This window comes from Pygocentrus nattereri, chromosome 17 (genome assembly GCF_015220715.1).
Source record: "Pygocentrus nattereri isolate fPygNat1 chromosome 17, fPygNat1.pri, whole genome shotgun sequence".
NCBI lineage: Eukaryota > Metazoa > Chordata > Actinopteri > Characiformes > Serrasalmidae > Pygocentrus > Pygocentrus nattereri.
Genome location: NC_051227.1, coordinates 5,221,236 through 5,247,903, shown reverse-complemented (window position 1 = coordinate 5,247,903; position 26,668 = coordinate 5,221,236). Strand labels below are relative to the sequence as shown.

General features: G+C 41.3%; 2 protein-coding genes across 2 annotated transcripts; one reads left to right on the top strand and one right to left on the bottom strand.

Moving 5' to 3' along the window:
- Positions 1-3,718: 3,718 nt before the first annotated feature.
- LOC108410438 (fish-egg lectin-like) lies at positions 3,719-11,844 on the bottom strand. Its single transcript, XM_017681516.2, has 5 exons — positions 11,560-11,844; positions 8,799-9,026; positions 6,184-6,401; positions 4,135-4,262; positions 3,719-4,046 (listed from the first exon to the last, which is right to left on the bottom strand). The coding sequence occupies exons 1-5, from the start codon at positions 11,612-11,614 to the stop codon at positions 3,905-3,907; spliced, it is 771 nt and encodes a 256-aa protein (XP_017537005.1). The 5' UTR covers positions 11,615-11,844; the 3' UTR covers positions 3,719-3,904.
- Positions 11,845-20,412: 8,568 nt separating this feature from the next.
- Positions 20,413-25,834, top strand: LOC119265803 (ribonuclease inhibitor-like). Its single transcript, XM_037546876.1, has 3 exons — positions 20,413-21,260; positions 24,228-24,401; positions 25,668-25,834. The coding sequence occupies exons 1-3, from the start codon at positions 21,070-21,072 to the stop codon at positions 25,819-25,821; spliced, it is 519 nt and encodes a 172-aa protein (XP_037402773.1). The 5' UTR covers positions 20,413-21,069; the 3' UTR covers positions 25,822-25,834.
- The last annotated feature ends 834 nt before the right edge of the window (positions 25,835-26,668 follow it).

The following is a 26,668-nucleotide window of genomic DNA, read 5'->3' as shown; positions in this document are numbered from 1 at the left end:
TTGGTCCCTAGTGTCGTTCAAAGCATTTTCATAAATTAATTTTAGTATCTTTTTGGCATTTTTCCTTTTAAGATATGTCGTATTTACCACAGGCAAAATGTGATGTCTGCCATTGTATATATATATATGCGTGTGTGTGTGTGTGTGTGTGTGTGCGTGTGAGAGTATTTGTGTGTGTGTGTGTGTGTGTGTGTGTGTGAGTGTGAGTATTTGTGTGCGTGTGTGTGCATCGCCAAGAGTCACCTTAAGAGGTTCCTTAAAAGTGGCTTCATTGCTCGAAGCTTCATAAATCATTAGTGATACCTGCTGGTCAGAAACATGAACAGCAGCTCTAAATCCGCTCTGTCCTGCGGGGGCTTAGCATAAAAGTCCTTCTCCTCCAGTGATTTAAACATATAATATTAGTTTCTAAAGCAATAAAGGCTTTGAATCCATGTTGAAAAAAAATGATAGAGAGTCTCTGTTGGTTCCCGATTGTGTCCAGTTGTCAGGTATGGCACTTAGTGTTTTCCTGATGGGTTGATATCACAGTGTGAAGGACTCCAAAGGTTTGAGCCAATCCAAATGTGTACAGTACCAGTCAAATGTTTGGACACGCCTTCTCATTCAATATTTTTTCTTTATTTGTATTATTTTCTACATTGTAGATTAACATTGAGGACATCATAGACATATACAGCACATACATAACTGTGCACCAACTCCACCTCCACACAGCACAACTGGTCTCAAATACACTGAGAAGACAAGCAGTTCCACAAATAAACAGTGGACAAGGCACACCTTAATGAATTAACTAATTAACACATGCTAATTAAAACCATTCCAGGTGACGGCCTCGTGATGCTGACTGAGGGAATGCCAAGTGTGTGCAAAGCTGTTAGAGAAACTGTTTTTGTTTACTACATTATTCCATACGGGCTCCTTTTTAATTTTGATGCCATCAATATTAATGTAGATAACAATAATAAAATAAAGAAAGACCACTGAATGAGAAGGTGTGCCCAAACTTTTGACTGGCTCTGTTATTCAGGGATCCTGGAGATCCACCTTCCTCCAACCACACCTGCTGCAGCCCATTAAGGTCTTCAGAAGTTCTTGATTGGTTGGATCCGATTTCCTTGCTGGAAAAGTCATCCAAACCATTAAAAGCTTCTGCTGGTGGACAACAGTCACTGTGATTTCTTGATGGGTTGATATCACAGTGTAAAGGACTGGTAGTTGTTCTAGGACTGATTCCAGATGGGTTCTTAATGGGATCTAACGTTCTACAGGAAACTAGTGGAGCCATTGAGCCCATTCCTATTAGAAAGCAAAGCCATCAGCTTTTAATCTGGTGGTCTTATTTCAGCAGGGTAGTGCTTGCTGAGGGAGGCTGAAGGTGTGAGGGTGTTAGATGTTAGTTGTAGGACCATAGATCTCCAGGAGGAGGGCTGGTGACCACTGGTTTGGATCTTATGGTGCTGTAGCTGGAAATCACAGCCCTCTTGGATCTCCTTAGAACCTTCTGGAACATTGGCACAAACCTGCTGCTTGTTGGGTTGGTTTGGTTTTGTTCTTGGCCGTTTTCGCACCATTCTTTTTACGCTGATAATAGATGGATCTGTCTGTGTTCTGCCCATCTGGTCATCTTGTGATCTCTACTTATCAGCATTTGACATTCGATTATATACATAATGCATTTTTTCAGCTAATTTAAAGGTAGAGTAGTTTTATTGACAATTAACTGATAGATAATATTACTATTAACATATGACTGACAATGCTGCATTTCAAGCTGGAGGTTAGGGAACTGTCAAGGTCGTTGCAGCTTAACTGAAGACGATCTAACTTATTCCTAGACAGTTTTTTACTTGTTTTACTTGATTTTATTAAGTAAATTGATCTCACTATATTGGCAGATAATTTTCCATTGGTAAGAAATGTGCCTGAAAGCAGCAAAAGCATCTGCCAGCATAGTGAGAATTTTACTTACTTAAAACAAGTGAAAAGTGTCTAGAAGTAAGACAGATGGTCTTATAATCAGTGCACAACCATCTCCACATGGGAAATATTAGATATTTTGATGAGATTTAAGGTCATTTTAAGGTCAGGTGACAAGATGCCCTTTTTTCAGTGTACATGTAGTGTGAATTTGATAGACTTTGATATATAGACTGAGAGACTGACATCAATCTCAGACTTTACCAGCTGACAGCTACACACCGGTCAGGCATAACATTATGACCACCTCCTTGTCCATTTTATCAGCTCCACTTACTGTATAGCTGCACTTTGTAGTTCTACAGTTACAGACTGTAGTCCATCTGTTTCTCTGATACTTTGGTCAGGACGCCTATGGACCCTCACAGAGCAGTGTGAGGTGTCCACAGTGTCCACTCTGCTGCAGTTTGTGTTGCTCATCCTCTAGACCTTCATCAGTGGTCACAGAACACTGCCCACAGGTTGGCTGGATGTTTTTGGTGGACTATTCTTAGTCCAGCAGTGACACCGAGGTGTTTAAAAACACTGTGTCTGATCCACTCAGACCAGCACAACACACACTAACACACCACCACCACATCAGTGTTACTGCAGTGTTGAGAATGATCCACCACCCAAATAGTACCTGCTCTGTGAGGGTCCATGGGGGTCCTGACCACTGAAGAACAGGGTAAAAGGGGGTAACAGAGTATCAGAGAAACAGGACTACAGGCGCATAATGTTATGCCTGGTGGGTGTATAGGAAAGGGCACTTCTACTGTTATCAGCTTGACATCATAACAATAGCAGAACCCTTTTTGGTGCTATATAGAACCATAAACAACACATTCTCCAAAAATCTGAAGAACAATTTCACTAAGCAGAGAACCATTTAATTATGAAAATGGTTCTTTGAGTGTTCATGGTTCTGTATAGAACCATTATCTTTACAGAAGAAGTCTACATCACATTTTTCTGTTGTTGTTTATTTATTGTCACTCACATTAATATGAAACTACAGCCAAATTTCTACTCATTTTTTACAGTTGGCATCCAGTCATTCCAAGTTACATGTAAAACTTACTAGTGTCCAATGATACTCCCCCAAAAGTCCCACGAAAGGGTTCTTTAACAATGACAATGAAATCAGTTCGAAGTACCTTTTAATTGTTTACGTGATGTAAAGGTACGCCGCCAATTTGAAGGCCCTTCCTAGAAACTTTTCATCATGTGGTCGTTCGTTAAACTTAGTTATGTATCTCATACATAATTGTTTTATAATATTGTAAATGATATTCCTTATGGAAGCAAAAGTGGTTCTTATAAAACACTGTACAAAGAATCTTTTTAAACAGTTATTTAAAAGTGTAGATGCTCATTTTATTTGCTGCCACCTACTGGCATTCATTTGTTCTAGGTTACCCTGGAAGCAAGGAGTGTCACTGATGTGAAGCACCAACATGTAGTACCACAAAAGTCCTAGGAAGCATGCACTTCTTGTGCACCCACAGTGTTCAGGCATTTCATCTAGCGCAGGGTTTGTTTCAGTGTAGTTAGTTCAGAGCCAGTAGCTCCCTCTTGTGGACAATCTTGTTAAGAGTGAGTGAGTGAGTGAGTGAGTGAGTGAGTGAGTGAGTGAGTGAGTGAGTGAGTGAGTGAGTTAAAAGCCAGGTCCAAGAGACTTATCTACAAATAGACTAGAATTGTCTTATATTTTATGTCTCAGGATCTAAAAAAATGAAAAGAGAACTCAACATTCAAAGGTGCTCAATCAGAATAACTGTGTTTATTAACATCATTTGCAATATTTGGTCAAATACACAAGCAAAGGGAAATTAGTGAAAAGAGGATTATGGATCATGTAAGCATTTTTCAAAAGCTTTCTAGGTTTCTGCTCATGATGTGAGAACTTTGAACTTGATATTATTCCATATATTATGTTTTATTCAGTGCAGTATGTGATGTGGTTGTCTCTGCCGACGAGCCACAGGTAGCCGAGATCGTAGGAAACATGTCTGACTTTCTGAGAAAGGTTGATTTTGCGCCACCCAGTGCCAGCAAGGTTGCAAGGCGCGACACCTTCCCTGCAATAATCAAACCAGTCATGGTGTTATACAGTTATTTTTCCATGATCTTAGTTTTCTACATGCAAAGTCAAGACTGTAAAGGTACCTTTGATGGACATCTCCTTCTGAGTCCAGCCCATAGACTTTTCCATCAGTGGAAACTTCAATCATAGAAAGAGCTCCAGGTATCTGCTGCCATTCTAAGGAGCCAGCACAAGCAGTCGGAGTGACGCCCTGAAATAAAACAGATTCAAACAAAATTCAGCATATATATATATATATAATATATATCCCTTTATTTTTATATATAAAAATAAAGGGAACACTCAAATAACACATCCTAGATCTGAATGAATGAAATATTCTCATTGAATACTTTGTTCTGTACAAAGTTGAATGTGCTGACAACAAAATCACACAAAAATCATCAATGGAAATCAAATTTATTAACCAGTGGAGGCCTGGATTTGGAGTCACACACAAAATTAAAGTGGAAAAACACACGACAGGCTGATCCAACTTTGATGTAATGTCCTTAAAACAAGTCAAAATGAGGCTCAGTATTGTGTGTGGCCTCCACGTGCCTGTATGACCTCCCTACAATGCCTGGGCATGCTCCTGATGAGGTGGCGGATGGTCTCCTGAGAGATCTCCTCCCAGACCTGGATTAAAGCATCCGCCAACTCCTGGACAGTCTGTGGTGCAACGTGGCGGTCCTGCAGCGGTCCTGCAGCGCCTCCAGCCTCTGGACACTACGCTGACAGACACAGCAAACCTTCTTGCTACAGCTCGCACTGATGTGTCATCCTGGATGAGCTGCACTACCTGAGTCACTTGTGTGTGTTGTAGAGTCCGTCTCATGCTACCACGAGTGTGAAAGCACCACCAACATTCAAAAGTGACCAAAACATCAGCCAGAAAGCAGAAAGGTACTGAGAAGTGGTCTGTGGTCCCCACCTGCAGAACCACTGAGTGTATTGAGTGTGTCTTGCTAATCGCCAATAATTTCCACCTGTTGTCTGTTCCATTTGCACAACAGCTGTGAAATTGATTGTCAGTGTTGCTTCCTAAGTGGACAGTTTGATTTCACAGAAGTTTGATTTACTTGGAGTTATATTGTGTTGTTTAAGTGTTCCCTTTATTTTTTTGAGCAGTGTATATGGTCAAAACAAACGGCCCAAAATGACTTGGCAAAAATTCTGGTTCCATTGACTTACATTAAAAGTAAAGTAGGGTTTTCCTTCTCCTGTAAAGTTACCATTTTGGAGATACAAGGTTTTCTTCCGACAGCAATATATATAAGTAATAAGGTAATACCAAGACTGTGCAATGCAACAATACTGTGGTGCATGTTATATAAATTCTAAGCAATGCAAAAAAACTGCATGTGTGCAAAATAACCTTGTGTGTCCATATAATCATTCAAATATTTAGTCAAGTACTAGTGCCCATGGTAACTGTAGTCAACTGTATGTAATTCATTTTCACAAGTGCCTCGGCTGAGGTGATTATAGGAATAAAGCCGTTTCTTTCCCTGTTTTCAAATCAGTGGCGCAAATCCGTGAATGGGTTTTGTCTCTTTTATTGATGCAGAAACATTATGTGAGTGCTAATAGTGCCCCCTTGTGATGAACTGTAATCATATTATAGAAAATAAAGTACATATGTCCAATGAAAAACAAGTATCTCCAAAATAGTAACTTTAGAAGAGCAGGCAAAAACACTTACTTTTCAGTGTAAGTCAATGTAAAAAAAAATTGTTCCAAGTGATTTTAGAGTATTTCCATTGGTCCATTCATCATGAATTTTTTTAAACAAAATAAAGGAGAAAACCTGGTGTGTTGAAATGATGTGGAAAACATAAAAATCGACAAAAAACTGAGATAAATGGTTTTCTTTGGACAGCAACGATATACTGTATTTAACAAAACTTGCCACTTCTGTTTTTTTACAGGTACATGACAAATTATTCCACCATGATTACTTAAATTATGTAATGTCTGTTTCAGTGCTGCAATATTTTAAGTGCTAGAACATGCAACTTTCCCAGAGTCAGCACTATATGCTGAGAAACCTACAGCTACTTGAAACATCACTTCATTAAAGCAAAAGAAGTCAGAATTGAAAGATAGATCACCACAATTTTGTCGCTCACCTTCATAAGGAATACTTGTTCTTCTACGTTTACTCCCCAGCAACTGTGCGGTCCACAGCTGTAGTACTTCAACTTTCCTGGGAGTTGTGTCCAAGAAGCAGGACTACCTGGCCCTGCATATTTAGTGGTGGCTTCTGCACCAAGGCAGAAGACCAAACCGCCCGGGTTGACACCGGCTACGAACATCTTTCCTCCAGCGTCCACCTGTTTGAGCATGCCTTGGAGACAAAGGAGAAGAGTAAAGACAGAAACAGATGGACAGAAATTCATATAAATGCTGGTGGGTCCATAATGAGATTATGGACCATCGCTATATATTACATCTCCTCCTCAACTCAAATCGTCAAAGGACTTCAGAAGATGATTTATCAGATATTTCAGTTCTGCAGGAAGGTAGATCATCAAGAACTATGCTCATTGCCCATTTTATCAGCTCCACTTACTGTATAGCTGCACTCTGTAGTTCTACAGTTACAGACTGTAGTCCATCTGTTTCTCTGATACTCTGTTACCCTGTTCTTCAGTGGTCAGGACCCCCATGGACCCTCACAGAGCAGGTACTGTTTGAGTGGTGGGTCGTTCTCTGCACTGCAGTAACACTGATGTGGCGGTGGTATGTTAGTGTGTGTTGTGCTGGTCTGAGTGCATCAGACACAGCATTGCTGCTGGAGTTTTTAAACACCTCAGTGTCATTGCTGGACATATATAATTTTAGGCACTCAAGGTTAATCGGCAATCCAGGAGAGTCTCTGCTCCCCAGACCAGAACACAGTCAGGATGGTGGATTCTCTGCTCTAGTACAACACTCTTAAAAATAATGGTTCTTCAAGGGCTCTTTATTAAAGAAAAGGGTGCTATATAGAACCATGAACACTCAAAGAACCCTTTGCATTGTAAAATAAATATTGAAAATTAATTTGTCAATCATAAATCAGAATCAGAATCCTTTATTGATCCCAAAGGGAAAGTGCAGTTGTTACAGTTGCAACCATTTATGTAAAAGAATAACCACTTTAATAATTTAAAACAAAGATAAAGAGAAATTTGCAATAAGTACACAAGATTTTAGTTCTTATGAATAAAGTGGAGTTGACTGTGATAGTAAATATTAAACATTAAACTAGTATAAGGCAGTTCAAATTATTGTCCCTCTGAGTTATTGCACACATTATTATTACACATATGAACGGCACTGTTAGGTGTTGAGTTTTGCACAGATGAACCCCTCTTTGTGAATCAGACACCGAGGGAGGAGTTGTAGAGTTTGATGGCCACAGGTGAGAATGACCTCCTGTGGCACTCTGTGGTCATTTCAGTAGAATGAGTCTTGCACTGAATGAGCTCCTGTGTCTCATCACCGTTTCGTAGAGTGGGTGGGAGCCATTATCCATAATGGCCTGCAGCTTAGACAGCATCCTTCCCTCCGAGTCCAGCTCCACACCCACAACATCACTGGCCTTGCAGATCAGTTTGTTGAGTCTATTGGCGTCTGCCACCCTCAGCCTGCTTCCCCAGCATGCAAAAGCATAGAGGATAACACTCGCCACCACAGACTCATAGAAGATCCTGAGCATAGTCCAGCAGATGTTGAAGGATCTCAGGTGCTTCAGAAAATAAAGACGACTTTGGCCCTTCCTGTAGAGGGCGTTGGTGTTCTTAGCCCAGGATTCTTCTGAATGTGCCATAGATGGTTCTACATAGAACCTTTTTGAAACCTTTCTGTTGTTACAATGCCAAGCTTGTGGCAATAAATGAATGCTACCAGAATAAAAGAAGAACCATCGACAGCTCATTCTCCAACAATCTGAAGAACGTTTTTACCATGCAAAGAACATTTGATCATGCAATGGTTTTTATGAGTGTCCATGGTTCTATATCGAACCATTTTCTTTTCTAAAGAACCCTTGAAGAACCATCTTTTTTGTCCTCATTTATGAGCAACTAGGGGTGGGTCTGAAACCATTGTAACTCTTTTAAAGTGCTCTTTAAAACTTGGAAAGGTTTATTTACATTTGCACCTCTCATTTACCAAAGAGCAATCTTTGAAAAGATCTTTAAAGCACTGCTTCTCAATGTAATCCTCAGGTCTACCTAAGGGTTTAAAATTTTTGCTCTGTCTCAGATCCACAAGCTAGATTAGATTAAAAAAAATGTGGGACCGTCTGGTGAGTCCCAAGGACTGCATTGAGAATCATTGCTTTAGGGAACCAAAAGTGGTCCTTCTAAGGTGCTTCTCCAAAGTGTCCTTTTTTGGCACCTTCATTTTTAAAAGCAGGGCAGCATAGCAGCAAAGATAATAGTGCTGTCGCCTCACAGCAAGAAGGCCACAGGTTTGATTTCCTGGATGGGCTACCACGGCTCTTAATGTGTAGAGGTTGTAGGTTCTCACTGGGACTTCCTCAAAGGCAAGTCTGAGATACTAAATTGCCCCTATGTCTATGTATCAGCCCTGTGGGTGACTCGTCAAGAGTGTTTCCTGCCTTTCACCCAATGATTGCTGAGAAAGACTCCAGCACCCCCTCAACTCAGGAGAACACGTGGCTTAGATGATGAGTGAGTGACTGTTAATGTGCAGACATGTTAAATTCCTGCAAAATATGCAAAGACCAACTCACCTGGAACAGGGACCCAATCTCCCTTCACAAGTTTGTGGATCTGATTGGTCGAATTGACTCCCCAGACACCAGCAGGTCCCACACTGACGTGCTTCAGCAGTCCTTGTAATCTTATAAAGCTGGATCCGTACAGGGTGAAGATGTCACCTTTTGGGCACACTCCAAACACCTGTCCATTCCCAGCATCAATCTGCTTCAGCCTGCCTGGCACTTCCGTGCACTGTAGAGCTGTAAGGATTACAGTGGTACATCATGAGATGACGGGGTAAGCAACTTAAAAGTACACTTAACAACCATTTCAAGAACCATCTCCTGTGTGCTTCCACTCTTTACCCACCACCAACCAAGAGCGGATCTGAGGTCAGAAACTGGCCATTGATTAAAGGAGAGTGGCATAGACAGCCTGGCCACAGGTTGGTGGGGCCAGCTATAAAGCTATAAGCATTCTGTTCTGGAGACATTGCTGTACACTTTTAGAAATAACGGTATTATGCAGGTACATTTTTGTTCATCAAGGTACGAACAATGTAAATGTTCCCTCAAAGGAACAACAAGTTTTTAAGGTCCAATTGTGAAGCTTAAGTAAGTTTATCTCAGGTGATAAAGTACAAATTTGTACCTTTTAATAAACTAATGTTTTAAAACAGAACAATAAAATAAAAGGCCTGGAGACAAGATGACGCGTGTGGAGTCAATAGAACTTCGAAAATATAATTTCAATGGATTCTGGTTCAGTTGTGTTCCCTGACTAAAGGCAGCAAGATGTACCCTTGAGGGTCCCTAGTGACTGTTTTGTACCTTTTTTTTCTGAGAGTGTAGTGATGTGGACAACCGACTCATTCTGATATAAAATCATCATTAATTTAATCAGTTTTTCCTGTGTTTTTTTTCCTATTTTGTAATTCTGCTGATATATTTAGCTCCTGCAACCTTTTTTTGCTTCTGAAACTGATTTGGAGTGACAGGTCTTCTGAACACATGGCCACACATCATGAACCGCCCCCAGCATGGCAGAACATATCATGCTGAGCTCTGTCGGGTGCAGTGCTGTACTGCCTTCTGACATTAATAGCAAGGTTTCCCATATTAATTATGGTAACACACGTTTATGGGTCTTGTTTTAGCCCATGTTAAACAATGTAAGTGTTATTTTGGCCGGACACTGATGGACATCTGACTGTCAAGCTCTCCTGCTACCCACTTCAGACCAGCTGCCGACGACTCAGCTACCGCCACCTGCCTTGGACTAGCTGCCCACCCTGCATTGAAGTTTTCATGGACTCCTAGCTATTACTACTACTAATACTACTGCTATTAATATTAGTAGTATAATAACCCTGTAGGTAGTTTGACCAGTGGAGGATGGGTCCTCCCCTCGTGAGCCTTGGTTCCTCCCAAGGTTTCTTCCTCAGCTCTGAGGGAGGTTCTCCTTGCTGCTGTTGCCCCTGGCTTGCTCATCTGGGGGTTTTACATTCTTGTTAAAACTTTGTCTTTACTGGAATTCTGTGAAGCGGCTTTGTGACAACATCAGTTGGAAAAGTGCTACACAAATAAATTTGACTTGACTTATTTTAGGCACTGAAGAACATTAATACCACTTTTCAAGTTTGCCGATGATAGTGCTAGCTAGCTTAGCAGTGTCCCCTATGGCTAACTAAGAGAGCCAAACTGGTAATGAAACTGAACTGCTTAAATATCTAACGTTAGTTCACTGTATTGCGTAAAGACAGTGATTTGGAGCCGCAGCATTCTGTAAACTGGTGTGCTGAGATAAAAAACCTGTTTCAGTGATTTGACATGGAGGGACTCTGGGGGTAGAAGCAAGAAAAGACTGACATAACAACCTTTGTAAGCCCCACAACTTAATAGCCACACATGATATGTCAACATGGTTGTCTATCAACTATCGAGTTGCAGCTGTTAGCGATATTTTCCACTCTTGTTTTCATGCTGTTCAAGGCAGCTCATGGACTGGGAGGGGCTACGAGTTCAGGCCCATGTTCAATCTCAAAAAAAAAACGCTGGGCAGATTTTTGCCAAGGTTTCTGGGTTGAACAACATGCTTTGTAGAAGTGGGGTGAAACGGTGTGCAACGGGCTTTGAGGTATGTTTTCTCCTGTTTGATGGGCGTCTGAGGTTTTACCCAGTCAGCAGAGACGTGTATAAAAATCCCGGAGTATTAAAAAGATAAATACCCACAATGAATTCTAATAAAGTCTGCAGTCACTGCAGCTTGGTGTACTGATTTTATGTTGTTTATGTAAGTGTTTTAATGGAATAAGTTTAGAAGAATATCAAGAATGGGCTTCTCAGCTGCCTTAGTTGCCATGCTTGTGTAACACAACAGCGTTCAATCCAAAACTTTTTCTTTCTAAATAAAAGTTTTGTTTCATTTTGTTGGGTCTGAATGCAGCCCTGCAGGCATGTTACTCCTCAATGATTGACCAATAGAGAGTTATCTTCTAAGGCCTGCCCATGTGAAAATGTGCAAAAAGTCAGTCAAATGTCAGAAGCAAAAAATACATCAGCAAAATTGTCAGTTTGTTAAATTGTCAAGCAAAGACTGGCAAAAAGAGTAATACATTTATAACTGAATGAGTGAAAATGAGTAAAAAATCAAGTTTAATTTAACTCTCATTGCTTCTATTGGCCACATATATTGGACATTTTGGATTTATTAGTTTATTATTTTAAGCTTTTGGCACAAAATTAACTCCATAGTATATTCTACTCTTGTAAAGACATACACAGACACACTCACCCAGACAGGTTATCCAAAGGTTCAGGAGCAGAAAGAGGACTGCTGTTCTCGTCATGGTTCGCCGTGTTTGTCCAGGTGGATACTGCAGTATCTCACTGACACTCAGCTTTGATGGGGAGACTGTGGGTCCTCCTGACCACTGTGGGCCAATCAGGAGTGAAGGATCCAGTGGGTCAAAGGAAGGGGGCAAGATATGGCTGAATGTCTGCTGATTATAGATTACATTTTAAAAAATAAATAAAAAAAATTCACAGTCTGCAGTTTCCTGAAAGCTTGCAGATTCTTCCTGTAATCCCTGTCCTTCTTATCTCTGAACCCAGTAGGGGATCGATCCCAAGTTCATTCCCCTTTGCTTTTTCTGGACTGGTTGAATATTGCAGTTACATGTCCCAGTATCTTTACTGACTCCTGTGTCTGGCTCTATCTTAGCAAAAAGGTATCTTTACAGTCTGGCCTATTTCCACCAGTCCAAGGATATGTTTGTCAAGAAGACAACAAAGCTCTTCTGTAGGTTGCCCTTAAGAGCTTGCGTTAAATGCTATAGAAAGAAGCCTAATGGCTTTTGCTCAACCATGCTCAGTCCTGAACAATGTATATTCATTCATCTTTCTTCTGATGCCTGTTTAAAAACCTTGCTCTGTAAGAGAGTCTCTGGACTTACTTGGGTTAAAGACTTGTGAACACTTTGATTGTTTACATTTGAATGAGGCGTTCAGAGGTCGGGTTCAACAGTTATTAGTGGCCCTCAGGTTGCTGATATGTGTTCTTAGGCCAGTCCAGAGTAGAGCAAATATTTATCATACTTACACTGAAAAAAGGTAACTTTAAATTGACTCGATTCAAATTTGGCTCCACATGAATAGAATATGTTACATCAACCCAATTACTATGCATAAGTACTTACTTATTTAAAGTGAATACACAAACCTTTTGTGTTTCTTCGGAAAATAGGTCTGAGTGTGTGTCTGAACGTGTATGTCTATCTGCCCTCTGATGAACTGGAGACCAATACAGGGTGTTTCCTGCCTTCTGCCCATTGACTGCTGGGATACGCTCCAGCTCACCATGACCCAGGATAAGAAACTTAGATAATGTGTGTGTGGGACAGTTTCTGTTGGTATGAGATTCAAGGTTTTGTCCCAACAGCGATGATATACAAATACAATTTTTGTTATTTAGAAAATATACTAATGATTTATTACATTTTTAACAATACGCTATGTTGCAAACTTGGCTGCTTTTGGAGGGAAAAATGCCAGTGCTTCTAAATGAAGAGCGTAAGCTTGGGAGCTTAAGGAGTCGGCTCTTATAGGCAAGTTAAGCTGATTGGTCTGATTAACTGGAAAGAGCCAGAATGCCCATCACTAATCTCTACATTCATCACCATCCTCATCATAAGCTTCCTATGGGGTGGCAAACATGCCTGAATCAGACCTGAGTGGGGTTGGATGTGCTGGATGTCCAGCTCTTCCTTCTTGCAGTCTGCCCTCAGAGGCCTCTCGGTTCTGAATGATCCCTGTGTTTCCAAGGTGTATCTGTTTGTATCTGTCTTCTGAGGTTCTTTGTACAGGCATCGAGAATCAGCTCTTTTCATACATGTACAAAAGTCAGAGTCAACACCCCGTCTCTAACATACATACAAGAGAACTCTTGCAAGTATTTGAAGTCAATTTCATTTTCTGTTCCTGTCCACCAGTTAACTTTGGCTTGAGTCCGTCCCTGTTGGTCTCATGCATCCATCCAGCTGGCTTTTCTACAGTAACTCCTTTGTTGATTGAGGGAAGCTCTTCATTCCATCGCTCTGTCATCCCTGCATCCAGGCTTCCAGCATATTCTGTGAATTCATATCCTTAACTATTCATGGAATCCTGTCCCAGTTACAGATTCCTCTGTGAAAAAATAGGTAAAATGTGGCCGATGAAAAAAGTAGCTATTTCTGCTGTTGAGTTTCCTTCAACAATGTGATTTCTCACTGCTGTCATGGACTTCATTTTGATGTGTAAAAACATAACAAGACTGAAAATTCAGGTTTGTGTTTTGTTTATGCCACAATATGCCAGTTATTAACCACAAAACACATAAATGAGAATGTGTCTCACATCAGTTGTGTTTGAACCAAACTGTGTTCCGAATGTTTGTGCACACTTGCTTAGAAAATATCACAGTGCATCCAACAGTAAAGGCAGCAAGGAGCTTCTTTTACACAGTGATAGGAAACACAGCAGCTCAAAGGAAGCTCTGATTCCACTTGCCTGATGAAAGTGGACATGCATGCTTCCAACTACTCCAAGAGCAGATTTCAATTAGTTAAAGGGATCACTAAAGTTATCACCATCAAGATGTTCAGTTTGAAAGCCTCTTTCGGTTTGTGTTCAATAATACTGTTTTGCCTTAAAGTGTTTGTTGTTTTTAGCCTTCAAAAGAGGCCACGGTCTTCTCAGCAATAATCCATCAGCAGTTTGTTCCTCCAGGTTCTTCATCAACATCTCTCCTCTGAGAGCCTCAGAGAGCTCTTTGATCTTGACATAATTTAAGCTAATCTCATTTGCTGTAAAATGCTGAAATTGCGATCACTTAACATTTGTTCCTGCAAACTTGTTTATCCTTTTTGCATTTTGCATTTAAGCTGTCTTTAACCATTTCTGGTAATTCATTTTGATTAACTAATTCTCATTAAAGATTCCAGGTGGATTGTCCATCCATCCATTTTCTAAGCCGCTTCTCCGTCAGGGTCGCGGGGGGATGCTGGAGCCTATCCCAGCAGTCTTCGGCCAGAAGGCAGGATACACCTTGGACAGGTCGCCAGTCCATCGCAGGGCAGACAGACACAAACAGCCACTCACACACTCACACCTAGGGGCAATTTAGCATGTCCAATTGGCCTGAACGCATGTCTTTGGACTGTGGGAGGAAACCGGAGAACCTGGAGGAAACCCACGCAGACACGGGGAGAACATGCAAACTCCACACAGAGAGGACCCCAGTCACCCAGCCGGGGAATCGAACCCATGCCCTCCTCGCTGTGAGGCGACAGCGCTACCCACCACGCCCCCAGGTGGATTGTTTACAAGGTAAATGTGTCTTGTCTGGTTATCAATTCATTTCTAATGATGAGCAGCACCTCACAAAACTAGAAGTATATAAAATTTCTTTAGAACATTTTATTTCAGTGTATCCCCTGTTTATTCTGCCTGTGAAATGGTGAGTGAAGTCTTTGAGCAACATTAATCCTCAAACTCTTAATCACATCAGAACAGCAGTAAAACTAACCAAAGACCGTAAGAGTTGAGGAGCCATAACTGGCCTGTACCATTGCAATAAATGCATTAAAGGAATGCATCATTTTACACTAATTAAATGCTTTATGCCTTTTTATATACTGAACGCTTTCAGAATGATTTTGTTAATTATGGGTGTGTCTCAAAACCTGAGCTCTCTAAATAGATGGCATTTTATGTCACAATATGTGCACTCCACAAGAAGGATGTCTCAATTCTTAGATGCCTCAAATATTCTTCCTACTGAGGCATCTTATTTTGACCAAACATTGAGAGATTATCGGATGATTCCTCAGCTGTTAAGGCAATCCCACGATGCAACAAGGCACAACTTTTGTTGGAAGATGCTGGGCAGAAACGGTGTGGTAAGCAGCCCAGTAAGTGGCGAAGTCATCTCCAAATGTAAGTTATTCTGAGTTTCTGATATTTCATTTGTTTTTTATTTGTCACAAACGGCACAAAAAGCATATATATATATATATATATATATATATATATATATATATATATATATATATATATATATATATATATATAGTCCTCTCCTTGGATCACCACCTTATCGTGGTGGAGGGGTTTGCGTGCTTGAATGATCTTAGGAGCTATGTTGTCTGGAGCAAAAGCTCCTGGTAGGGTCTCCCATGGCAAACTGGTCCTAGGTGACAGGTCAGACAAAGTGTGATCCATAATAACCCCTATGAAGACACAAAAACAGGACTTGTGTACCCTGCCCGGAACAGGGTTACCGGGGCCCCACCCTGGAGCCAGGCCTGGGGGAGGGGCTCGCCAGCGAGCGTCTGGTGGCCGGGCATTTACTCATGGTGCCCGGCCGGGCCCAGCCCGAAGGAGTTACATGAGTCCCCCCTCCCATCGACCCACCATCAATGGGAGGGGCAGTAGTAGGGGTTCGGTGCGTTGTGGATTGGGCAGTGTCCGAAGGCATGGGCCTTGGCGTTCTGATCCTCGGTTTCTGAAACTGGCTTTTGGAACTTGGAACGTTACCTCACTGGCGGGGAAGGAGCCTGAGTTGGTGCGCGAGGTTGAGAGATACCGGCTAGATATAGTCGGGCTCACCTCAACACACATCTTGGGCTCTGGGTCCAATCTCCTTGAGAGGGGCTGGACTTTATTCTTTTCTGGAGTTGCCCATGGTGAGAGGCGGCAGGCAGGTGTGGGCTTTCTCACAGCCCCTCGACTCGGTGCCTGTATGTTGGGGTTTTCTCTGGTGGACGAGAGGGTAGCTTCCCTACACCTTCTGGTTGGGGAATGGGTCCTGACTGTTGTCTGTGCTTATGCACCGAACAGCAGTTCAGAGTACCCAGCCTTCTTAGAGTCCTTGGGAAGGGTGCTTGAAAGTGCTCCTCCTGGAGACTCTGTTGTCCTACTGGGGGACTTCAACGCTCACGTGGGCAATGACAGTGAGACCTGGAGGGGTGTGATTGGGAGGAATGGCCTCTCTGATCTGAACCCGAGTGGTGTTCAGTTTTTGGACTTCTGCGCAAACCACAGCTTGTCCATCACGAACACCATGTTTGAACACAAGGATGTCCATAAGTGCACATGGCACCAGGACACCCTAGGCCGCAGTTCAATGATTGACTTTGTAGTCGTGTCATCGGACTTGCGGCCATGTGTTTTGGACACTCGGGTAAAGAGAGGAGCTGAGCTGTCAACTGATCACCACCTGGTGATGAGTTGGATCAGGTGGTGGGGGAAGATGCCGGTCAGACCAGGCAAGCCCAAACGCATAGTGAGGGTTTGCTGGGAACGTCTAGCAGAAGAACCTGTCAGATTGATCTTCAACTCACACCTCCGTCAGAACTTTGACCAGATATCAGGGGAGGTGGGGGACATTGACTCAGAATGGGCCATGTTCCGTTCCTCCATTGCTGAAGCGGCTGACTGTAGCTGTGGCCGTAAGGTAGTTGGTGCCTGTTGGGGCGGTAATCCTCGAACCCGGTGGTGGACACCCCAGGTGAGAGATGCCGTCAAGCTGAAGAAGGAGTCCTACCGGGCATGGTTGGCCTGTGGGACACCAGAGGCAGCTGGCAGGTATCGACAGGCCAAGCGATCTGCGGCTTCAGTTTTCGCCAAGGCAAAAACCCGTGTATGGGAGGAGTTTGGTGAGGCCTTGGAAACTGACGTTGTCGGCTCCGAAAAGATTCTGGCAAACCATCAGGCGACTCAGAAGGGGAAAGCAGTGTGCCACTGGCACTGTATATAGTGGAGATGGTGTGCTGCTGACTTCGACTGAAGACGTCATTGGGCGGTGGAAGGAATACTTTGAGGACCTTCTCAATCCCACCGACACATTCTCCAGTGAGGAGGCTGAGTCTGGGGACATGGGAATAGGCTTGTCCATTACTGAGGCCGAAGTCGCTAAGGTAGTTAAGAAGCTCCTTGGTGGCAAGGCTCCAGGGGTGGATGAGATCCGCCCTGAGTTCCTCAAGGCTCTGGATGTTGTGGGGCTGTCTTGGCTGACACGCCTTTTCAACATTGCGTGGACATCGGGGGCGGTGCCACTGGATTGGCAGACTGGGGTGGTGGTGCCTCTTTTTAAAAAAGGGGACCGGAGGGTGTGTTCCAACTATAGGGGAATCACACTCCTCAGCCTCCCTGGCAAGGTCTATGCAGGGGTACTGGAGAAGAGAGTCCGGCTTATAGTCGAACCTCGGATCCAGGAGGAACAGTGCGGGTTCCGCCCTGGTCGTGGAACACTGGACCAACTCTTCACCCTCTCCAGGATTCTGGAGGGTTCATGGGAGTTTGCCCAACCAGTCCACATGTGCTTTGTGGATCTGGAGATGGCATTCGACTGTGTTCCCCGGGGTATTCTGTGGGAGGTGCTTCGGGAGTACGGGGTACATGGCTCTTTGCTACGAGCCATTCAGGCCCTGTACAAACAAAGCTGGAGTTTGGTTCGCATAGCCGGCAGTAAGTCAGATTCGTTCCCAGTGAGAGTTGGACTCCGTCAGGGCTGCCCTTTGTCACCGATTCTATTCATAATTTTTATGGATAGAATTTCTAGGCGCAGTCAAGGGATGGAGGGTGTCTGGTTTGGTGACCTCAGGGTCACATCACTGCTGTTCGCAGATGATGTGGTCCTATTGGGGACATCAGGCCGTGAACTTCAGCTTTTGCTGGATCGGTTTGCAGCCGAGTGTGAAGCGGCTGGGATGAGAATCAGTACCTCTAAATCCGAGACCATGGTTCTCAGGCGGAAAAGGGTGGAGTGCCCTCTCTGGGTCGGGGATAGGCTCTTGCCTCAAGTGGAGGAGTTCAAGTATCTCGGGGTCTTGTTCACGAGTGATGGTACAAGGGAGCGGGAGATTGACAGGCGGATTGGTGCTGGGTCAGCAGTGATGCGGGCTCTTTACCGGTCTGTTGTGGTAAAGAAAGAGCTGAGCCATAAGGCAAGGCTCTCGATTTACCGGTCGATCTACGTTCCCACCCTCACCTATGGTCATGAGCTTTGGGTAATGACCGAAAGAATAAGATCGCGAATACAAGCGGCCGAAATGAGTTTCCTCCGCAGGGTGTCTGGACTCTCCCTTAGAGATAGGGTGAGAAGTTCAGTCATCCGGGAGGGACTCGGAGTAGAGCCGCTGCTTCTTCACGTCGAGAGGAGCCAGCTGAGGTGGTTCGGGCATCTGGTTAGGATGCCTCCAGGACGCCTCCCTTGGGAGGTGTCACAGGCGAGTCCACCTGGGAGGAGACCCCGGGGAAGACCCAGGACACGCTGGCGTGACTATATCGCCCAGCTGGCCTGGGAGCGCCTCGGAATCCCCCTTGGAGAGCTGGTGGAAGTGGCTGGGGAAAGGGAGGTCTGGGCTTCATTGCTTAGGATGCTGCCCCCGCGACCCGAACCCCGGACAAGCGGAAGATAATGGATGGATGGATGGATGGATATATATATAGTAATGTGGCATTTGTGTTGCTGAACTCAGAAGAAGAGCTGGATGAGTTTGACCTGAGGAAATATGATCCATCAGAGGAATGTCTTCTGAGGCTGCTGCCAGTAGTCGAAGCATCCAGAAAAGCTGTGTGAGTATTTTCATTCATAAATGTAATACTGCACTATTTTTATGTAAACCATGAGAAGTGCATGCTACTTTTAGATATTATGATGCATTTCCCTTGTTACATGACACCTTTCTCTTACTGTGTGATGTAATAAAAGTACATTGCAATCAACTGATTCTTCTTCTTCTTCTTTCGGCTGCTCCCTTTAGGGGATCATCTGCCTCCATCTTGCACTATCCACTGCCTCCTCTACTTTTACACCAACCATCTCCATGTCCACCTTAACTACATCCATAAACCTTCTCTGAGGTCTACCTCTTCTCCTTCTACCCAGCAGCTCCATCTCCAACATTCTTTGACCAATATATCCACTATTCCTCCTCAACACATGTCCAAACCATCTCAACCTGGCCTCTCTGGCTTTATCTCCAAACTGCTCCACCTTCACTGTCCCTCTGATCTGCTCATTTCTAATCTTGTCCAGGCTTGTCACTCCCAACTAAAATTTCAGCATCAATCAACTGATTAATATCTATAATTAAATAACAAAATGCTTAAAAACCTAACAGTAAACATTAGAAGGAGAAAGTTGATTCAAAATGAGCACTTCACATTGATTTCCTCCCTTGTAAATTTATCAGAATTGCAATTGAGACCTCATTTGGCACTTGGTTTTTTTTATAGTAGCTTAACATGCCAGGCTATGGGCATGTGATGGCAGAAACCAGTGAGTAAAATTTGTGCATATGAAGAAAAAACAATTTTTTTCTGTAGCTGTAGCCATCCCTGCATGTTTGAAATCCCTACAGTTTTCTTGTTCCATCCAGTTTCACTGCCACTTATCTTTTCAGATTGCTGTATGCCTTTTTTTTTTTACAGAATTTCTTTGGCTTTACAGTATTGGTGTGTAATTCTCCAATGCTCTTCCATTGTTGGAGCCCATGTTCATGCCTGTTCATCCCTGTTGTGTTTTGTTGTTGACTGTCCATCATTTCAGGCTGTTCTTTATTTATGACTCTATCCAACTTGACATTTTGTCAGTGATACATTCAAAGACTTTGATAACGTCCCTGTCAATTCCTTAAAATCTGTCACCAGATTAGCCAGGATGTGTTGGTGCACTAAATCCAAACTGAATCAGACATTTAAACAAAACTTTATTTTTCATAAAAAGAAATGACTGCATGTTGGTATACAGAAAATCAAAGAAGAAAGAATACAAGCCAGATTTGAACTTCATACAAGTGCCACAAGAGTGCTTATGATTATACATGATTCCTGACATGACAGTTGTCACGATTGGCCCCTCCCAGTCCTGTCCATGTGTTTGTGTTGTGAGCCCCCTCGTTTCATGACTCCACCCCTGATTGTTTCCACCTGTGTTCCTGCCTCTTGCTCGTTTACCCTGTTATTATTTAAGCCGTGTTTGCCTCTAGTTGTTGCTGGTCTTTGTTGTTTGTACTGTTCTGCTTGTATGTTTGATTCTGGTTTCTGTCATGTCTGCCCCCCGATCAATCCATGTTGGCTCTATGACCCTGGATTTGCCCAAAATAAACGTCGCTTATCTCCGCATATATACGTCCGCCTCCTCGCTTCCCGTTACAACAGTACTTCATGCTGTATACAAACTTCACTAAAAATCTAAAACTCCAGAAAAATTCACCAGCACGCTTGCCAATGTTGACCATTAAAATGGATCACCATGTGGAATTAAAGCTTTGTGTGTAACTGTGTTTATCAATGTGTAAAGGAAACTCCATGCTGCATTTATTGTTGGATGTATCAGCATAATTTCTGATTGAGCATGCATACACATTAACATAAAAAAATCCACTTATTCTTATTGATATAGTTATTAGTAATTAACTGAGTAATGATGGAAGGCTTCATAAGGTTGACTCAACATGTATATGATTTTTGTTTTTCAAAACTATTGCAAACAAATGAAATTTTAAAGTGACTGAACATTTTGCAGTGTAAACTGATTCCTATTATTCAAAGTTATTGATGCGATTGGTGCAAGGTATGAGTAAGAACCCAGAGTTCACCAACAGCATGATAAATGAAATTAATATTTGATGATTTGTAATTGTGAAGCAACACTGAGCATGAGAAAAAAGGTTACAAACATCCAGTATACTTATTTCTATATATAAAGTAACACATGATGAGCAACCTCACGCCATTCTAATTCTCTGGATTTAAACTTATGCGGCATTTACTCTGTCTTTTCAGACTAGTTGGCTGTAACCTCACAACAGCATCTTGTAAAAAACTGTCATCAGCTCTACAATCAGTAATCTGCTCCCTGAAAGAGCTGGACCTCAGTTACAATGCCCTGCTGGATTTAGGAGTGGAGCTGCTCTCTGCTGGACTGAGGAGTGAACTGAAGACACTGAGGTGAGAAAACATATATTTTGCTGTTCTGGAATGATTATGTACACTGTCTTTTGGTGAAAAATCTCAATTTAAATAATATATGTGCTTTTCACTTGAATCATGTATATTTATAATTTCTAATTCCCTTTGTGGATCAGTAATACTATGGATTAGTAATAAATTGGTAATGATATGTTAGCATTATGGCAATAAGTTATACTAACCTACAAACATGCTAATTTTCTTTATTTGAAATCCATATTCCAATATTACTTGTATCATCTAAGATATACATTTGAAGGTACTTCCAGGACTTACACACAGATCTATTTTTCTGTTGGACTATACCATAATATTCATGGCTTCTGCATAGTTAGTTCATCTATTTCTCTCCTTCAAACTGTTCAGTTTAGAGATGAATGACTTGTGTATGTGATTCTCAGACTATGAACCCCATTAAATGGTTTCATTCCTTTTTTATTTGTAAATTGTAAATTTGCTAATTCCTTAGTTTGCCAATGTTAACGAGGAATACAGTTAAATACATACACTTGTGCTGGAATGTAAATGGAATTAATGAGTCCTTAAAGAGGAAGAATACATTATTGTTTCTGAAAGACATAATATAGAAGTAGTTCCACTTCAAGAGACTAATTTATCATGACAATGGCATGAACAAACATTTTTTCTCTTTTAATTTTCAGTCAAGTGTAGTGTCAGTAGTCAGTAGTGCCAATAGTACAGTTCAATAGGAGGATGCAATTTGAGTTAGAATATGTTGAAAAGGACAAATCAGGGAGATATATGAATAGTTACTTTTCTTCTGAAAATGGGGTGACCAACAGGTCCTGCCAACAGGTCCTGGCCATTTCAGAGGTTAAAATCTCCTGCAGACCACACAGGTTGCGATTTCCTGACTTCTTATTCGATTATACAGCGCAAGCCAGGGCCATATGGATATGATAATCACAATTAGGCTACTGACCCACCTGGCAACAGACTGAAGAGTCCCATAGTAGCAATGCTGCTTTTGAAGCCACCCCATTTTACCTCCTAAGTCACATACAAAAGACAATTTCCAACCCATTTATTAAATGGGTCACTTATTACATATCGAGGAAAAAAGGGCTCAGACATTAGTGATGGAAAACAAATGCTCAACACACTACATATATTTTTACAGCTATCTGTAAGGGGGGGCAAGGAGGCGGGCGCATACGCTGAGATAAGTGAGATTTATTATTGGCAAATCCAGGGTCATAGTCAAAACGGTCCAGGGTCAAAGAGCCAACACAGAGAAAACGGGGTTCAGACATGACAGACCAGAATACAATGAACAATACAGAGATTCAAACGAAGCCAACAAACAGAACGATACATCAAACAAGGCAAGGACAAAGACCAGAAAACGCCAAGGCCAAACACAGGGCTTAAATAACAAAGGGTAATGAGGGACAGGTGAACACAATCAGGGGCGGAGTAACCAAACAAACGCACATGGAATACCAAAACAAAGGAGCACATGGACAGGACCGGGAGGGGCCAATCGTGACACTATCTTTCTTCGTCTTTAAGTATGTTTATTTGTTACTTACTATGAACAGGAAAACAAGTTATTTTGAAGGTTAGTAGAACTTGTTACTATAATTTCTTTTTACCAATGTTAGCATCAATTCATTATTTATTAACAACTTAAAAAGTTATGTAATAAATGTAATTTATTACGTATAATGATATTACAATGTCTTTAAACAATTATTGTCCCGCAAAGTAACATACTGCCAACAATTCCGAATACTAATATGAGAACAATCACATGATCCCGCTTCAGCAGCAGTTCTGAGTCTTTTACTCAGCTAATTGCATAAATTCTATGCAGTTGACAATGCGGTGGTGCATTCACCTTCCAGTGAATGAACAAGTGACTATATGCTATAACTAATAACATATGTTCACAGACATTTTTAGGTGCATAAACAAAGTGAAAGTGCAATATGGATGTATAAATGTATAATCAAAGTGGCAGTGCATGAGTGAAGAGATGATGTAATGTCCAATTGGTGCCCAATGGGCCAGTCCTGTCAGTGGCTCAGTATACAATAATGTCCTGGCACAGTGCCGAGGTTTTGTATAGAGTGATTGCTGTTGGTCCAAACGATATCATGTATTGTTCCTCACTACAGCGCTGCTGAATTAGTCTGTTGCTGAAGGTGCTCCACTGTCTGACTGTTAGGTCATGGAGGTGGTGTTGTTCAGGATAGCAGTGAGCAGTGAGACCTCCTTTCCACCACCAATATATAACATCAATAACTTATATTTAATGCTTCACGGACTGCACTGCAATAAATCTAATTAAACAGGACTAATTATACTTTCTTTGTGAGTAAACATGAACTAGTCAGATTTCTTTAAGCACTAATGATATTGTCAGAAAAGCATATTGTGACAATTTATCATGATAATAAAATATCATGTTGCCCATCCCTACTCACATCTACTAGTTTGTTCCTTAATAATATTCTAATTGTTCTATTCTAGTTGTAAATTAACCAATAATTTAGTTATTTTAATATTGTAAATGTAATTAATTTCAGTTACTTAATATGGTAAATTATATTATATCCTGAAATGTTAAGCTTTTACTTGAGTTGACTATGTTGTGTTTACATTATTTTTTGTCATGTACAAACCGTTTGCTTAGATAGTCCATATGTAATGGATGATGTAATGATTAAATTAATTTCAGTTAATGAAATTAATCGGTGTCTGTTTTGGTACATATTGCATTAAATACATTTATGAAAACATTTATAGTGTTTGCCATTGCTCACAAAGATAATAGTTGTGAATAAAGCTATAGCATTTATTAATGCACAAGTAAATGTGATGTAATTGCTATATATAATAAAAATTTGTGAGAAATCTCAATTCACTCTATTTCCACTGATTTAAAGCATACCATGTGTTGTGTTTACTATATCTTTACAGACTAGATGGCTGTAATCTCACAAGAGTATCTTGTGAAAAACTATCATCAGTTCTACGATCAGTAAACTCCTCCCTGACAGAGCTGGACCTCAGTAGCAATGATCTGCAGGATTCAGGAGTGGAGCTGCTGTCTGCTGGACTGACAAGTTCACATTGTAAACCGGAAACACTCAGGTGAGGTTTTTATAAATTAGATCTTTAATTAAAAATTAAGTTCTTGTTTTATATATTCTGGAATGTGCACTCAGTGTTGTCCATTAGTGAAATATGCTATTTTAAACGATAAATGTGCTTTGCATCATGCAATCATGTAGATTTGGAGATTTTCGTATTTAGGGGGTGGCCCTGCTCCCAGCAGACAAAATTTGGTAATATTTTACCTTTCAGATCAGTAATAAATGGCCAATGATATAGTGGTATGATGGTAACAAGATGTACTAACCTAAACATATATGCAAAGTTTCGGTTTTTAAGACAAAGTATGCTAGTAATTGTATTGGTTACAAGTTGGTAATAAAATGTAAATCATGGTAACAAACTAAAAACCATAAATAAAATGTTCATGCACCAGGTATTCAAAATAATCCATAACTATTACTATAAAGTCAGTAAACCTTTTTGTTTTTTACATTCATGAAGTGTCCAGCATAATACCTGCTCAATCAAGATATTAGCCCAATTCTTTTAAATCATTATAGAGTTTTCTAATCTTAAGGTTATAACCCCAAAGTAAAAAGTAGTATTGCTTTCAAAAGTAGTGTCAGTACTGTAAAATACTATTCACTGTTTTTACTTCTTTTCTAACCTGTTTATAATTGTAAGGTGCTGTGTGATGTACAGGCATATGATTTTTGGCCAAAAAAGTTGGAAACTTTAACATTTTGATGGACTGCAATTAGCTTTGTTTACAGTACACATTCACTATGGCATAGTTCTAACAACCTCATGCAAAATCACAACGTTTTGCATTTTTCTATTGATGACGGGAAAGTCGAACCAGACGTGTTCTCCAGCACATCACAAAAGCTTTCAATGGGGTTAAGGTCAGGACACTATGGTGGCCAATTCCATGGTCCCTGAACATCTTTTTCACAATTTGAGCTCAATGAATCTTGGCAGTGTTGTTCTGTAATATGTCTGTGCCATACGGGAAGAAAAAAACAATGGATGGGATAACAACATTCAGTTCATTCAAAACACTGAATCCAGAGGCTTGTACACTGGGAACTACGCATGATGGGTGCTTCCATTTATGCATTTCCCTTTTATCCCTGACATAAATCAGAATGAGATAAGGGACATATAAAATGTGTAACTATTGAGTCAGTTAATTGTTTTCATTCCATCCTGTTTGAAATGAGAGTGCTGATGTTTGTTCTGTACTGGAGTTGTTTTATAGCTATGTGCAAATGTCATATGTCCTTGTTTTCCTCTCTGCAGACTGTCTGGTTGTATGGTTACACTCAAAGGCTGCTCTTCTCTGGCTTTCGCTCTTAAATTAAACACCTCCCATCTGAGAGAACTGGATCTGACCTATAAACACCCAGAAGAGCTTGGAGTGAAGCTTTTGGTTTCTGTGTGTATAAAAACGTAACATGTCAAAACGAAAGAAGCGCAAAGCCAGAGCACCAATCAGGGCCCAGCGGTCACTTTGTTTAGAGCTGGTTTTGACCTGTTGGTCATACCGACCCAGTGCAGCACACGGTTCAACGTCAGCGTAGCAGCATAAAACTTTGGGAGAGTCTGTTCAACATAAATGATGAACTAACCTAACTTTGTGTAAATAGAGCACAATATAGAAATATGTCCACATATGCAGTCGAGACTGACGCGGCTTTTTTCTGAATTTCTACAAACACCATTTCATTTTATAGTAAATTAGTCTGGGCTGGTTTATGTTTATGAACAGATACCTACAGATCAACATAGTAAAGGAGCTCATCTGTGATCCTGAGTTTAAAGCCAGTTTTTATTAAACTTAAACTTGGAACTAAGTTGTAAATAAATCTGAAACTGAAACTTTGCTTGTGTGTAAAAAGTGATTTCAGAGCCACTCGGTTCTCCCTGATGGAAACTGTTTACCTTCAGTGTTTTGTGCTTATGATCATTTTAATAGACGTCAGCGTCACTAATTAATGACGTTCTATTAATAGACTGGTTTACCAAGAGAGACGCTGGAGGACTTTCACCTGAAATGAGTTCATGAAGCCAGTCTGGTTATAAAAATGATAACAGGACATCAGAGCCAGAATTACTCTTTTAGTACTTTTACTTCATACTTAAGTACATTTGAAGGTAAATACTTTAGTACTTTTACTCAAGTGGAGGTCTAAAAGGAGGAACTTCTACTTTTACTGGAGTGATATTTACTTTAACTTAAGTAAATGGTTTGTGTACTTCGTCCACCTCTGTTAGACTTAAGATAAACATCTGATACCTTC